This window comes from Falco naumanni, chromosome 2, assembly GCF_017639655.2.
Source record: "Falco naumanni isolate bFalNau1 chromosome 2, bFalNau1.pat, whole genome shotgun sequence".
NCBI lineage: Eukaryota > Metazoa > Chordata > Aves > Falconiformes > Falconidae > Falco > Falco naumanni.
Genome location: NC_054055.1, coordinates 114,685,279 through 114,700,641, shown reverse-complemented (window position 1 = coordinate 114,700,641; position 15,363 = coordinate 114,685,279). Strand labels below are relative to the sequence as shown.

General features: G+C 48.7%; 1 protein-coding gene across 2 annotated transcripts in view; it reads left to right on the top strand.

Moving 5' to 3' along the window:
• Positions 1-15,363, top strand: part of IGSF3 (immunoglobulin superfamily member 3) — a 100,260-nt gene that overhangs the window by 22,390 nt on the left and 62,507 nt on the right. For both annotated transcript variants that reach the window (XM_040582958.1, XM_040582957.1), the window contains exon 2: positions 5,677-6,054. In XM_040582958.1, the coding sequence (XP_040438892.1) occupies positions 5,677-6,054 (378 nt within the window). The remainder of the gene's footprint in view (positions 1-5,676; positions 6,055-15,363) is intronic.

Here is a 15,363-nt window from a genome sequence, read left to right as displayed (position 1 = left end):
GCATAACTGCTCTTTAGCACTTGTGTCTGAATTGTCTTCATTACTGGGGACTTTCTGCCAGGTCCTGTGGTCTGCTGCAGATGCTCGTTTGTCATAGCCAAATAGGATTTATGTACATTCCCTTTCCCTTCCCTGCACACGGGCGCAGGCTCCCGCTTCAGTTCTGAGGGTATTTTGAGGGAACCAGTTCAGTTGGCCACATACACATCATGGCCATGCTTCTAGAGATGGCCGTGCTTCTAGAGAAAAAGCTGCAACGGTGCCTTTTTTAGCTTCTGCTGCAGTGTAGCCAATGCGTAGTGTGCAGACCAGATGTGACCTTATGGCTGAAGAGCATAGCCTGCAATGACAGGTTGCGAAGACGCATGAGGACAGCTGTACCAGTTCAGACTAAGGTTCCTCCACCTTGCTCAGTATCACATCTCAGAAAGCTGTAGGCAGACAGCTATGAAATTTCGGAGCCTCCCGAACCTGATATGGTCTATCTGTTTAGTAGTCCTCTTTCAAGTACTTGTCCCACTCACATTTCAGTTTCCCATATCCACAGCATCGCTCAGCAAGGACATCCCCGGGTCTGCTGTGTGCAGCTGCAGGAACTGCCTCACTTTTTATAAACCTGGATCTGACCAGTTTTGATTGATGGCTCTTGGTTTTTAAATGGTAAACTGTTGATTCTTGACCATTGTCTCCATGGCATGCATATCAGTATAGGCCTTTACTAGCTCCTCTTAAAGCCATCTTTTTTCCAGGCCAGAGTCCTTCCCTGCTCCGTTATTTCTTACATAGAAGCCATTCTGTAGTGCTTGTCATCATTGTTGTTCTTCTCTGACACATTCTCAGAGGCACCTATAAATGGAACAAACAGTAGCAACAAAAAGAAAAACCTGGATTGTGTGCTGTGTATTTGCGCAAGGGACAGGGAGAGGGATCTCTGCAGAGGGATCTCTCTGGAAGTGTTTTCAGTCTAATAACTGTAGTCAAGGGCACAAAGTGTTTTTTAAAGGAAATTTAGGATTAGTATTGTCAGTTATTGACAAATACTGCTTTAGAGCTTCTAAGGGAAGGAAAACTGCTGTAAAGCTGCAGGAGCAGAAACAGCCCCTCAAGCTATGTAATCCATTTGGTGTTCAGCACTGTCAGCCCTACGCTTCTGGAAGATATGGAAAAATAGAAAGACTTCTTTTTAAATTGCTCTCTAATGATTAGAGACCCACGATAATACTCCTAAGAGCTCAAGTTTCTCTTTTAGATTAAAGGTCTACTGGCAGTGATTATTGATATCTGAGATTACTTGATGCAACTTGCTGTGGTGCCTTTGGGTGTGGTGCAGGCATAACACACACTCAGAGATGGGGAGAGTGTTCGTGCAAGAGGTTTCTTGTCCTTCTGTCTCTAATTTTTATTTATTTTGGTGTGTCAGTACTGTAGCAGAGTTGCTGGGTGCAGAGCCAGCCTTTCTTCCATTACGCTCACCTATCCCTTGGGATAAGCCTTGAATCAATATTCTCAGATACGATTTTGCACACCTGTTCTTCTGAAAGAGACTCGAAGGTCCATCTCTTTCCCAAAGAGTAGGTGTTCGGCACTTCCTGAAATGGGGCGTCTTCAAAGTGTTTCAAATCAGGCACCTGAAATGACCACATGTGTCTGGAAAACCTGAGCTCTGAACGTCTCCTGGTGGAAAAGTCAGATCTTGCTGTACTCAGCTGACATTGTTGGGAGTGTGCAGATTTTGCAAAGATGAAGTGTACTTGGAAGCTGAGCTATGGAACTCCTGGGAGAGATGCCTGGCTGGCAGGGATGCTTGACATCCTTCCTTGCCTGTAGGTTGAATGGAGAGGCGTTGAAGTCCTGGCTGCGGTGTGCCAAGGGAGACGCGAATGGCTGGGTGACTGACGTTGCATTTCCCCCTTGCCTTTCACCTGTGTTTCAAAGCTGCTTCACGTGATGTTTGCCATGGCCCTGAAATTTCCTGGGTGGGCAGATGTAGGGGGGGGTACAGGGACCAGGCATCTGCGGGTACCTGTGTCCTGCACAGTGCCTTCGGTGCATGGCCTCGAGTCTTAAGGGCCCAGCTGCACCATCCCATCTTGCTGCTGCTGCCTCCTCTTTTCCCCACGCGCCTCCTGCCTCCCAGATGGGACCTGGGAGATGGGTAAGCCAGCCGAAGTGTGGAGAGCTGCCTGGCTGTTGTTTGGCTTGCTCTTTGCTCAAAAGGCTGCTGACAGTAGTCCTCAAGTTCTCATCTGTAAGTGATCAGGGAATGCTTCCTCCTTACTGCGGGGGATTTGCTGCCTTTTGGAAAAAAACAGATGCACAAACCTATCATTTCTTATTAATTTTAACGTAGCTCTTGGCTCACTACCTCCTCTGTATCAGCCCTTGCATTGTCAGTAAATTATATTGGATTTGCAATTAAAAGCCAGCTGTGCCAGTGCAATACCAGCCAAATGCCACCATAACTGTCTCCTGGGCATCCTAGGGGAGGTGTGGAGCGTACAGCTCTCCTCCAGTGAGCTCTTCTCTCACTTCGAGAAGGAAAGATAAGAGTTTGAAATGGCATCTCAGGCACATTATTTTTGTTAATCAGAACACTTGCTTGCTATGAAGTGCAGATCTGTTCTTGATACTGCATGTCTGTGGATAGCAATTCCCAGAGCTTGAAAACTGCCAAACGCCCTTCACCGTGTAAAAAGTTAACTGTTTGAGGAAAAAACTTGCAGCGGAGAATGTCTGTCTTAGGCTGCTTGTTTTTCTCCTTTCCTTCCTCAGTTAAAAAAAAAAAAAAAAAAAAAAACAACAACAAAAAAAAAACAACCCAAAACCAAAACAACCACGCAGCAGAAGCGGAGATACTTCTCCATTAAATGATTTTAAGTGGTGAAGAGCACTTGTGCCCATCTGTGTTGGAGCAGGAGTGTGTGGCCAGGCAGGGGGAAGACCACTGCGGCTGTACTGCTCCCTGCCCCCCTGGACATCCACCCCATGATGCAACCAACAAGCAGTAACTTGCTGTAAATTGTAGCAAAACCCTGACTGTTTTGTCTTCCTTCCATGCTGGAGCTGGGTAGGGCTTTTTCTACATTAGGTTCTTGGTCCCTCAGCTGTTTGGGCTCCTGGAGCTAGAAAGGAGAAGCAAAGAGCTCTTTGGCTCTTACCTTTCTCATTTTTGCCTGGATCAGGAAGGTGTGGCGGTCCAGTGCAAGAGGGAATATGAGAGGAGGGATGTAGAAAGTGGGTCTTTTCCGAACCTGGAGCGGGACTCCAGGTTGTAGGTTTACAGGCAAGGTCCCAAAAACTGCCGACAAGGGAAGAAGGAAGCCCACGTTAGTGCTGGCCATGAGTGTGATAGGATTTGACATCTAGCAAAAGGCTGTGTGCATCAGGGCACAGAGATCAGCGCTGTGGGTCCCCGAGGTCGTGATCTCACCAGCGAGCTGTGGAAGGGCCAATATGTGTCTCTGATAAAATGTTTTTCAACAGGACAGATGGAAAACTCCTTAAAAGAATTCCTATGTAGAAAAACCAGCAGTGCATTAAAAGCCTGCAAAACAAGGTCATGCACTCAGCTGAGAAATACCTGAACAAGTGTTGTGTGTGCAACTTTTAATTCCTACCATTGCATGTTTGCCTTGTGGCACAACTTTAATTGTGCCATTGCGTGCAGGCTATCTGTATGCTGTAGCAAGGCTACATGTGCATACAAAAATTGTATTATGGGCTGTCTTTAGGTGTGCAATAAAGATCTTGCCCTTCTTGCTGCTGTAAAACCAGTTCACTTTAAAGGCTGTAGTATTTGCTTTGGCCTTTGGCCTTTAAGGGGTGAGAGAAGAGGCTGTCTGCACCTTAGTTGTCTCTAGCGGTATCTTTCCTCAGGATGAAGGGATTGGTACAGCAAACAGTGGGGGGAGTGTTGCCTCTGTTGTTCTTCTCCCTGTTCCTTTTGAACACGCTAGCTTTCCCTGTCCTCCCCTTAAATCACATTATTTCATAAAGAGTAAAAAGAAACATAATTTGGAGCAGCAGCAAGCTGAGCCCAAGTTAATAGTTTGAATTGCACTCCATCTGTTCAGCTGCACGGCCTGATGGATGTGCTGAACCCATTTTTCACAATTTGTTTTAAGCTGGTAAGAACCATCTCTCCTGGCTCCGGTCCAGGCTGGCTGTGGAGAAAAACTTCCTAACTGGACATCCATGTCCAGAGGGCAGGATTGACTCAGTAATCCCCAGATGCCGGGCTACCTCTTCCACCCGCAAGCTGCTAGTTTTTTTGAAAGGTTAAATTCTTCTCTGGACTTGAACGTTGTCAAAAATTAGAGAGGAGGGGGGAAAAAACCCCAAGGTGCGCGCGCACACACACACACATACACAGAAAGGATGAAATTTGCAAATGTGATTATGCAGGACCCGCTTTAAATCGGCTTATTGCTGTTTTATGATGGCAAGCAAGCAGTCACGGAAGCCAGGGTGATTGGCCTCGCCATTCGCGCATGCTGCTGGTAACTCAATAACCGATGAACACCCACCATGGTCTCCAGACCTCGAGCCTTTGATGTAGCAACAAACAAGATAGATTGCTGTAATTTATCTGGCCCCTGGAGGGCTGTGCTGGTAATGTGCCATGAGCCCAAGGGCCAGCCATCCATAATCGGTGTGAAAAATACAGCAGGATCGCAGTCGCCGTGCTCTGGGATTGTCTTTGTTCTGTGCCACACGAGTCTGTGTGCGTACAACGTGTTGTACTGGGTCTTGATTTCCAGCAGCCAGGAGCGGTAAGTCTTAGTGTAACGTGCCCGCTCCCTCCCTTAACTTTAATTGGTTTCGTTATGTACCGAATATACTCCTTCCAAGTAGACTTGGGAATGCAGTGCCGGGAACGTGGTATTTCCCCGCACGCCTTTACAAGCAGAACAGACTGGAGAAGGTGTGCTGGGTTTTGGGGGGAAAAAAAAGGGGATTTTGTGGTAGCTGGAGTCTCCAGCGGGTTTGCTGATGGAGGGCAGGTGCTTACGGCGTTGCAGTTGGGTGGCCTGGAAGCCAACGGAGAGGGAGCATAGCATCCTGGATTGCATGTGGAGCATCCTGGATTGCATGTGGAGCATCCTGGATTGCATGTGGAGCATCCTGGATTGCATGTGGAGCATCCTGGATTGCATGTGGAGCATCCTGGATTGCATGTGGAGCATCCTGGATTGCATGTGGAGCATCCTGGATGGCAGGTGGGTCTGTCTCCTGGTGCAAAATATTCCCGGCTGGGCTATGCCGGGAGAAGAGGGCGTTGCTGCCCAACCAGGGATAGTAGGTAGGGTTTGAAGACCCTAGTGATAGGGTTGGAAAATAGGAGTAGTACTGAAAACGAAGCTCTGTCAGCTCGACTCTCTGGTTTGTTGCCATGCGGTGCGGTACATTTTTGCGCCTGGATTCTTCCTGTTACCGAAGAAAGGTTTTCTGTTACCTCAACACTGGTTCTTTCACGGGGTGTTTTAACAGACATTTCCCTTAAGCCAGCAAAAAACCCTGCAACGTGGCTGAGGGGGTGCTGTGCCAGACTTTAAAATGGGGTGTGAGGGCTTGCCTTGGCGAGCACGGCTGTGGGAAGGGGTGGGATGGGTACATCTGGGGGAGGCATGGAGGCTGCCTGTCGGGAAGTAACACTGGGCTTCTCTCCTCCCGCAGGCATGGCCTTGGCCCAGCGGCAAGTGGCGGTGCAGGAAGGACCCCTTTACCGCACGGAGGGGTCGCACGTCACGCTGTGGTGCAAGGTGAGCGGCTACCAGGGCCCGACAGAGCAGAACTTCCAGTGGTCCATCTACCTGCCCTCGGCCCCTGAGCGGGAGGTGCAGATCGTCAGCACCATCGACCCCTCCTTCCCCTACGCCATTTACACCCAGCGTGTGCACAGCCGGGGGATCTACGTGGAGCGGGTGCAGGGGGACGCCGTCCTGCTGCACATCACCGAGCTGCAGGACCGGGATGCCGGGGAGTACGAGTGCCACACGCCCAACACCGACGAGAGGTACTTCGGGAGTTACAGCGCCAAGATGAACCTCGTGGGTAAGCTGTCCTGCTAACGCCTGGCTGGGGCAACAGGGTGCCAGCGTGTTGCACAAACACATGACACACACACCACACCCCCCCATGTGCAATGTAGTCCACATAAGCTGTCAGGTTAGGGAGAATAGGAGTAGAGAGCAGGCGACACGGTGGTATGAATTGCGGGAAATCACCGTGTAGACACGGGAGATACCAAGCTTTGTCTGCTGATAAGGCCCTTACAAAGTATTGGCACCAGGCAGCATAGCCAGGGAGAAGAATGTTTGAAGCCATGGCTGAAAGCAAGAGGGATGCGGAGCTGATTTGCACAGCAAGAGTGGGGTAGGGAGGCTGCTGCAGATGACACAAGCTGCAGAGAGCTGTGTGCCAAAGGTGGCAAAATAGTGGGGCCATAACAAGTAGCACGTGAAGTGAACAGGAGAGACGGTTGTTTTCAGGGTCTTGACAGAGGGTAGTGCTGCTGAATGTGTCCTGGAACCAGCACACTGATCAAATAGAGCTGTAGATGAAAGGATTGGGGGGGGGATAGTTTTTTGGTGTTGGAGGTTTTTTTGGTCTGTTTTAGAAAAATCAAAACCAGGTTCTTTAAAGTCTGGGGTATTTCCGTGGCACACATCTGGCTAGCTGATTTGACCTTTTCAAGCTTCAGCTTGTTTTCTGTATCTCAAAATGGGATTGAAGTCTCTTAACTCTGCTAACAAGCAGTGAAATAGCTTCCATCAAACTCTTTGGGTGAAGGACTCCTAAAAGAACTTCTCTGCATCAGAGATACCCCTTAAGCAGACTGAAGCCCACTGACAGCAAGTTTGCTTTCCTTAGGAGACATTCATGAGCCTACAGGTCTCTGGTTTGGAAAACACTTTGGCATCATCCAGATGTGCTAGCCAGTTAGGGTGTTGCCAGTGCAGGCCAGTGTTGACACAAGGAACCTGTTGTGAAAAGAGAGGTGTACGTTTAAATCACAGTAGCCCTCCTTTTTTGGGTTGTGCTTCTTGCCTCCAGTTTGTGTGCACCTTGACTCCTTCCCTTCTGAGATGCCAGCCCAGCCACTCTCCCAGGTGAAGCCCCACAGCCTGGATGCAGGTGCTTATTTAGGTGCCACCTTTCCATCTGATGTCCGTGAGCAGTCAGGAGGTAGATGTCTGAATTCTCTTTTGAGGTTTGATTTTTTTTTATTTTTTTTTTTTGGTGTAGTTCTGTGATTTGCTTCAGGTGTCCAGGTTTGTGGTTCCCCCTTTAGTTTAAACAAGACTGAGTCAGTGCTGCTGCTGTAAAGTCATCTCAGGGAGCAAAGCCCACTGAAAACCAACGCCTGGTGGAAAAACAAGTGCCTGGGGGCGTGGTGGGGTTGTGGTGGTGGAAGATCCCAGTAAGGAGCTGGGATCCTTACAGGAGAGCCACTAGAGCAGGTGAGAGTACCTGCGTTGGCTGCTGGTGTGGGTGCACTCGGACCGGGATGCGGGCGAGCGTAGCCAGCGTGCCTGATGGCTGGGCAGTGGCAAGCTCCTCCGTTGCTCTCCCTGGGGGCTGGGGAGCCAGTGCCCTACTGGTTTTAACCGTAGCTCAGCAACTGCTTCCAGTGGCCAGCCCAGGGCTTGCTGGGTTTAGTGTGCTCTTGCTCTGTCCTACCCTTGCCACAGCTATAAGGCAGGTAAGATGTGGGACTCGGCAGACACCCATGTGTAGTGCTTTGAAGACACCCGTGAATCGTGCTTTGAGGACATTGGCTTCGGGGCTTGCTTCTGTCGGGGATGCTGAAGAAAATTGATCTAAAGTAACTTTTAGTGGATTAGTTAAATCACATTATGTCCCTTCATGGATGCTTGCGCTCAGAATTTGGGGCCCTAATTTGGTTTAGCTTAATTCATTTCTGAAAAGTCATTTCAGAAGCGTCTTAGGGTCACTTGCATTTTAAACGTGTGTATCTGCGTAGGTGTTTTCTGTGGTTCTACCAAACTGACCGAACCTGAATTTTTCCAGAGTGCCCCCTGTAATGACCTGCAGACCACAAGCCCTTACAGAGGGGACTCTGGCTCCCATTCACATGAGCTGGTGCTGACTTCAGCCCCATCGGACCCTGAAGTCCTGCCAGGAAAATGGGCTCCTCTCATTTTTTCCCCCTCTCATTTTAGCTGTAAGCTACAGGTCATGGGTTTTCAGGCAGGCTTTGTTGCAGCAGACTATGCAAGAAGAGGTACACAGGAGCCAAATGAGAGTTATTGTTCTCATTTTCTCAGAAACAGAACCAAACTTTTTTTTCTCTTTCATCCAGTTATGAATTTTTAATTGACTCATTAGATTGAGTGGCTCTTGTTTGGCAGCAGAAAAGCCTGGAGGGAGACAGGTTTGTTAGCATCTCTGTTCTCTCTGTTTATGTGTGAAATGGATGGGTTTGAAGCAGTGTTGATTTTAGACTTGCTGCTCTGGGAGCTTTGGATTGTTGTGTCCTGTGGTTTGAGGGAAGAGCTGAAGCAAGAGTTTCTCCCCTTTTCACCCAGGCGATATGGCCCTGTGATGGGGGAGCTGCGTGGGACACTGGTGTCTGCACTGGGATGTCTCAGCTTGCAGCAGAGCAGCTGGGATCTGTCTTTGCTCCTGCCATCTGAGCACAGCTCTGCAGCTGCTCAAATGTGGTCTTGTCAGGTTCAAAGATGTGCTGGTTGGGCTTGAAAATCCACTTCTATCCACCTCAGGAAGAGCAAGGATGGTTGATTGTCCCTCTGCCATTTTGGTGTCTCTGCTGAACATTACGTTTTCTTCAAGATCTTGCCCAGGATCTAGTAGTACCAAGTCTGAGAACGTGATGTCTCTGATGGCCTGGAGTAAGAAGTGCTCCTCGGGCACTTTGTGTGGGACTCTTATCTGAACTGAGGGATGCAGCACAAGCACTAATCTCACTGAAGCTAGGAATAAGGCCAGTAGTGTGGTTCAAGGGCCTTCTGCATTGGGGAAATGTGTATCAAGGCTTAACCTTTTTCACTGGTCTTCAGTTTCCTTCAGTTGCTTCAAATATGAGTCTGTCTGTATCGTGCCGCCCCTCTTCTCATCTCCTCCTGAGCTACTTCATTGGGAAGGAGAAGTTACACCTGGGCTGTAGAGATGCGTTAGGGGGAAGAATTTAACTTCTCAGTCTGAGTTGCAGGTGCTGAGGGAGGTGGCAGAAAAACAAGATGGGTGCAACTCTTCAGGATGTTGTGGAACCGTGGCCTTGTAATTGATTTATGAGAAAGGATTAGCCCATGTTCAAAGTGTGCAGCTCCGTTGTTTGCCTTTGGAGCTCGGTTCCCTGAGGCTGACACAAAAAATTGTTGAGGCTAGTTCGTGCTCTTTTGCTCAGGGTTGGGAGAAAAGGTTTTTAGAAGATCGCACAAGTGGTTTCCCACTAACACCAGGCATGTTGCCTAAGATGTTCAGGCACTATCTGCCATCAGAGGACAGAAAGGGACAAATCTGGAGAGCAATCCATCTTTAAGTGCATCCTTCTCTAAGTTGGGTAAAGAGGGAGCCTAGATGTTAGACTTGGGCTGGGCAGCTGATGTTGAGTGAAACTAATTCTTCCAGTAGTGGTTAAAGGCTTGGCTGCTTTGGGAAAGTTCCCCCACAGGGCTTCTAGGCAACTGGTGAAAATTTTGGCTTTGTGGTTGAATTGGGAAGACACTTGAGCATACTGAAGAGGGGACTTAAAAAACTGGATTGATTAAATGGGGATCTGAGGACCGCACACACCTGACTGGCAGCTGGATCAGGGTCCTGGCCTGCTTGTTGCTGGCTGCGAGAAGTACATGGGCTGCTCCTTCGCTTTTTGAAGAAGTTAAGGACCGCAAAGAATTTGCAGGTGAAAGAAGACAGCATCCCAGTAACATAGCATCAGCAGTGGCAGGACAGCAGTATTTTCCAGACTGTCACTGGAATTATCCCTTGTCTTAATAACTCTTGAAATTCGGGCAGAAGAGGAGGTTTCTGTGCAGTAATTCAGGTGATGAAGCTGTAGGGGTGCTGTGCAATCTGAGATGCTGGTTTGTGCTTCTCTTCTTATGTTGATGGGTAAACAAACTTGTGTTTTGCTGTAGGGTAGAAGTGAGCACATGGCAGTTACTTCAGAGTGCATGAGTCACTGCAAATTTGTACTCCACTATATCTCTGCAAGGAGTCGTTTGCGTGTCTGTACCCTTACTTAAGATAGCATCGAAGAGGCCCAGTTCTAACCTCTTCAGAAGCTTCAGACTTTTATGTCAGTGGTTTTTTTATCTGTGCTCCCAAAACTGTGGAGCTCTTTTTCAGAGTAAGTCATTTGAGAGAAGAAATCAAGCTTTGAGGTTTTTCTTAAAACAGGTAGTGTCAGAGCAGGAGAAAAGGTTTCAAAGCACTTGAGGAGTGGCAGCTCTTGCACTCTTTTATTTTTGGGGAAGCAGCTGTACAGCATCAGTCCTAAACAAGTTAGAGCAAAAAAATTAAAGGGGTTTGGATGGAGGGAGAGAGCACAGCCTCCACTGCGGTACCACAGAGTGGGAAGGAGCAGTTTTGGTGCAGACTTGAGAAACCAGCAGCACTCACAGGGTTGTCTCAGTGCAGGTAGGAGCTGCTGTGGAGCTGGTAGTGCCTGCAGTGATGGTCACTGGTGTCTCTTTCCTGCCAGGCTTAGGTGAAAGGGGGGCAGAGAGGATTCACACAAGCAGGTGCTATTCAGTGGCTCCCCTGTCCACCCTCTCAGCCCTGCCACACTTCTGCTTTCTGCTATTTCTTACTGGCCTTGCCTTGCCTGGGTAGGTCGGTGCCTTGATCCTCTGCCCTGTTCCCCTGGGTCCTGCCTAGCTGTGACAGCTCGCAGGGGCTGGGGGTGTGTTTCTTTTTGGCTGGCAGCCCCGTTGTGGCAAAGTTTCAGCATCGTGCCTGGCTTGGGAGTGATGGTGGGCAAGGACACTGGTGGGCTGAAGCACCAGCTGCCACTCTGCCGGAGGTCAGTGCTGGCTGCCTCTGAGCTTGGTGGGGGACTCATCTCCAAATGCTGAGCTGCCTGAGTCACTTGCAGCTCTCTACAGCCCAGAACTCTGCCCGCGGGTATGTCGACCATGACATTAGGAGTGTGTCTTGTAGGGGTCCTCTGTGCCCTTCAACTATGGCAGGTAACTACGTGGCTAGCTGCAAGCCTGTGGCTGAGATGGGAGGGGTGGCTGGAGGGTGTATCTGGGAGGCTTTGGTGGCCCAGGAGGTGGAAGAAAGATTTACGCGGACTAGACACTCTGCACTGGAAGGGAAGGAGCTGTGTGTGTCTCAGAACAAGCGTTCAGGAGAAGAAAACAGGCCTCTCTTGTTGCACTTGCAACTAAAAATCTCTGTGGAGAGCTAAAGGGCATGTAGCAGACAAGAAAGAACAAAATGAACTTTTATTGGCCCATACCACCTGCTGCTGCTTGCTGCCAGCAGCTTCTCCTTTCCTTCATCAAGTGCTCCCATACGTGATCTGTCTGTGTGCAGAGCAGAGGAAGAAAGTCACGTCACAGGTTTGCCATGCTTGGGAGAGCATCGTCTGTTTCTGGGAACCTGGGGGTCTCAGGATGAGAGCAGTCACTTCTGCTCACGTGGGGCACGTAGACCTCGGTAGCTGCAGGTTTGTTCCAGCCATCGGCTGGGCTGAAGGTGGCTTTGCTTGAGGGAGTCGGTGAAGAGAGATGGCAGTATTGCAGACAAGGATCTACCAGTTTTGATAGAAGTCTTTTGGGGGCTCTTCTTTCTGGGCTACCTCTTTCTCCTGAGAGGCAGGGGAAAGTGTGTCACTCACTGTACGTGGGCAAGCAGCTCGTGTCCTGGGGATGCCAGGCTTTTTGTAGATGAGCAACGGCAGGCAAAAATGGAAATGAGAAATTCATGCTGCCCTGCGAAGTTGCACAGGCTCCATCTTTGGAAGGCTTTGATACCCAACAGGATCAAGCTCTGAGCAGCCTGGTCTGACCTTGCAGGGTCCCTGCTTGACCCTGTATTTCAGCTACAGATCCCCGAGGTTCCTTCCACCCTGAATTGTCCTGTGATTCCATGATGAACTGCTTGGCTGCTGTGCAGCAGGAACCACTGTTAGGCAGCATTTTGGCAGGAGGGTGTTTAAGGGAAGGTGTAAAATGTGGTGATGTCAGTGCTAAATAATGGCATAACGTTGGTGATCTCAACCAGGTGAGAACAGCAAGGACCTGTTGTACATCCCCAAATTCTTTTTTCTGGCACATTTTTTGTATTTCATAGGTTTCTTATTTCTGTAGAGCATGCAGGAGTTGCTTTCTCTGCTCTGGTGTATGAAGGTAGAATTTTGAGATCCTAAGCACCGATGTCCTAATCACTCTGAGGCTATCTCAGCAGCTTTGCTACCTCTGTGAAGGATGTGTATGCTTTATTTGGCCAAGCTGTCAGTTAACCAAAGTGAGTTCTAGGACTGGTGGTGTTGAAATTCCTGCTTCGTGAGTTACATTCATCTTTGCCTGTTTGGACTGTGCTTGTTGCAGTAATTAGCTCCCCAGAGGAGTAAAATGTCCTTCACTTTCAAATTATCCTTCAGCTGACATTAAAAAAAAAATATATATATTTAAAAATCAAATACCTTCTCCTAGGTGGTCCTTTGCAGCTAGACAGAGGGTATTTTGTTCTTACTGTCCTCCTTTACATACCTAAATCTGTAGTAGCCTTGAAAAAAAATTTGACCTATGCTACTCTGCTTTTTCTTCCTGTTCCTGCTATGGATGGAGAAGGCAGTGTTTGCCTGTTAACAGGGGAGGAATGAGGAGGGGTAAACACATTTATCTCGGGCAGTTCCTATGGGCACAGGCTGGGGAATTGCACCAGCAAACCAGAGTACCCGGTTTCTGATGTTGCCTGCAGTCCCCTACTGCTCTGCGTTGGGTCCTATCATGCTGCCGACCCGCTGCATGTCCCTGGGTACAGCGCGCTCTGTCTCCCTCACCGTTTTCCAGCTGGTAAAATTAGGGATAATAGCATACAAGCCTTTCACAAAGTCTGAGCTAAATAATTGTGAAGTGCTTTGAGCTCCTCAGATAGCGGGAGTTAGAAACAAAGGCTTATATTTCAGCTCTGCCTGGTAATGATGCTGAATAGGATTCATCTCCAGCCCCGCTTAGCGGCTGAGTTACCATCCCTGGCGGCATTTAAAAGACGTGTAGATGTGGCACTTGGGGACGTGGTTTAGTGGCGGACTTGGCAGTGCTGGGTTAACGGTTGGACTTGATGATCTTAGAGGTCTTTTGCAACCTAAACCATTCTACGATTCTGTAGCTGCCTAAGCTCACCCCGTTTTGCCCTTGCAGAGGCTGGGGGGCCAGGGGGTGCGGGTGGTCTGCGGTGCCACAGGCAGTCCTGTGGCTGGTGGCTCTGGAGCTGGCAGGGGGGCTGCGTCCTTACAGCCTGCTGCGGCATGGGGGTGCGTTGAAGCCAGTGCAGAGGCTCCTTGCCCCTTCCACATTTAAAACTCCTCCTGGTAAGAGGAAGGCACTAGGACCCGTTTAAATTTCCAGTCTTTTTTATTTTTAAAGTTTGGCTTTAGTCATACGCAATCCATCAATGAATTGCATGGGCTAGTTATTCCTTGTGCTTTCTAAAACACTTTTTTTTTGTAGACAGCATTCAGGTTATTACTGAAAGCTTCTAACAGAAATCTCTGCACGTGTCCTCGCATTGCTAGACAAGGTTCATTCATTATTTTGTGCATCTTTATCTCATCCCGTTACTATATTTTCCTGCTGAACACTTCCAATTATTCCTGTTTTGTTGCCGTACACCAGCTCCTATTCTTTCCTGTTGGAATTGCTTGCCTAATTTTTACTTTCTTATTGTTGTATTACGTGACATCACTTCTGCATCTCTATCTGCACCGGAGAAATGGAACAAATTTTAGGCAGATCATGCCTGAAAAAATGCATAATCCATTGTATCTGCTCTTTCCCTTTTTAGCCATTTTTTTTTTCCTTCCTCGCCTTCCTACCCTGTCCCTCAAAACCATGGGTAACTTGGTGGCATGACATGCTTTGTGGAGAGGGCTCTCAACTGTGGAACTGATTCTTTCCACCCACCCCCCTCCATCCACCTACCCATTTCTCAAAAACCTGGCGTTGGACACATTTGGGACGCATCACTGTATTCCATGGTTTTCCTACAGTGTCCCTTTTGAGGTAGAGGTACTTTTTTAAATTTAGCTAGCGTGTGGAGAATTACAATAAGAATACGTGCCCTTTTTTTTATGCGTGTCTGTACGCTTGTACCTATGCATTGTAAGGAAAAAAATTATTCTAAAATGCATTTCTAAAAATGTAAATGAATGCAGCCTCAGGCAATTGCTCAGCCCTCTGCTCGCCAATCTAGGCTGGTCTTTAAAATGAGCCCTCTCACTTCCAGACTTTCTATGTCTCTTACTTGTCAGGAAGGGAGGCGCAGAAGCCCAAATGCTGACTTGCCTTCAGACCGTGAAGAGCTGTAGTGTTTTGCTTGGGTAGGTTTCTGTGCAGTGCCGAGCCTGAATAGTAAAATAAGACCAGTCAGTTAAAATGATCTTTGAAAACTAAAGCTGTCTTTCCTGCAAAAGCCTGTTTGCTGAAGGCTCGGAGTCTCGCCCTCTGGTCTGCTCTGTCACGGGCTCCAGCCATGCTTGGCTCTGCATGGCCGTCTGTCTGGTTGATGGGACCGTGGCTCTTGCTCTTCTGCTGAGCCCTTTGCCTCTTCGGTGTCGGTGGGGCTGGAGGCTGTGGGGCTTGGGGTCCTCTGCTGCCCTGAAAGGAGTGGCTGCCGAAGCATCACTGCTCAGCCCGCACGTGCCTTTCCCTTGTCCTACCAGCTCTGCTCCTATGCTTTGCCAATTCCTGGTAAAATGAGCTATTTGGTAATCTTGAATGTCTTATTGATTTATAGGATGCCTCTCAGTCTGTCCCTCTGAGACAAGTGATCGATGGTGTAGGCTGTTTGTGTATATTCTCATAATGTCTGGGTGTTACATGCCAATAGGAGGTAAAGGATGCAGAGGTTTTTACCCAGGATAGAAAAATCTTTAGCTGGAGATCCTGGTGCATGTGAAGACCAGCTCTATCACGAGTGGTTTACTCAGGACCCTTGGTTCAAATCTTGGGGGCTCCATCCTTTCCAAGAAAGTGTACTCAGCATGTGAGGCAGATCTTCCAGGTCAGGCTCTGCTTGTTAATCATGAGAAGCAGAAGGTTGTCTGGTACTAGAAACAGTCTGATGCCACCTCCCATCCTGAATTTAACATTTCTTCCCAGTCTGCTCCAGGCAGCCCCCAACCTTTTTTTTTTTTCCCCCCCG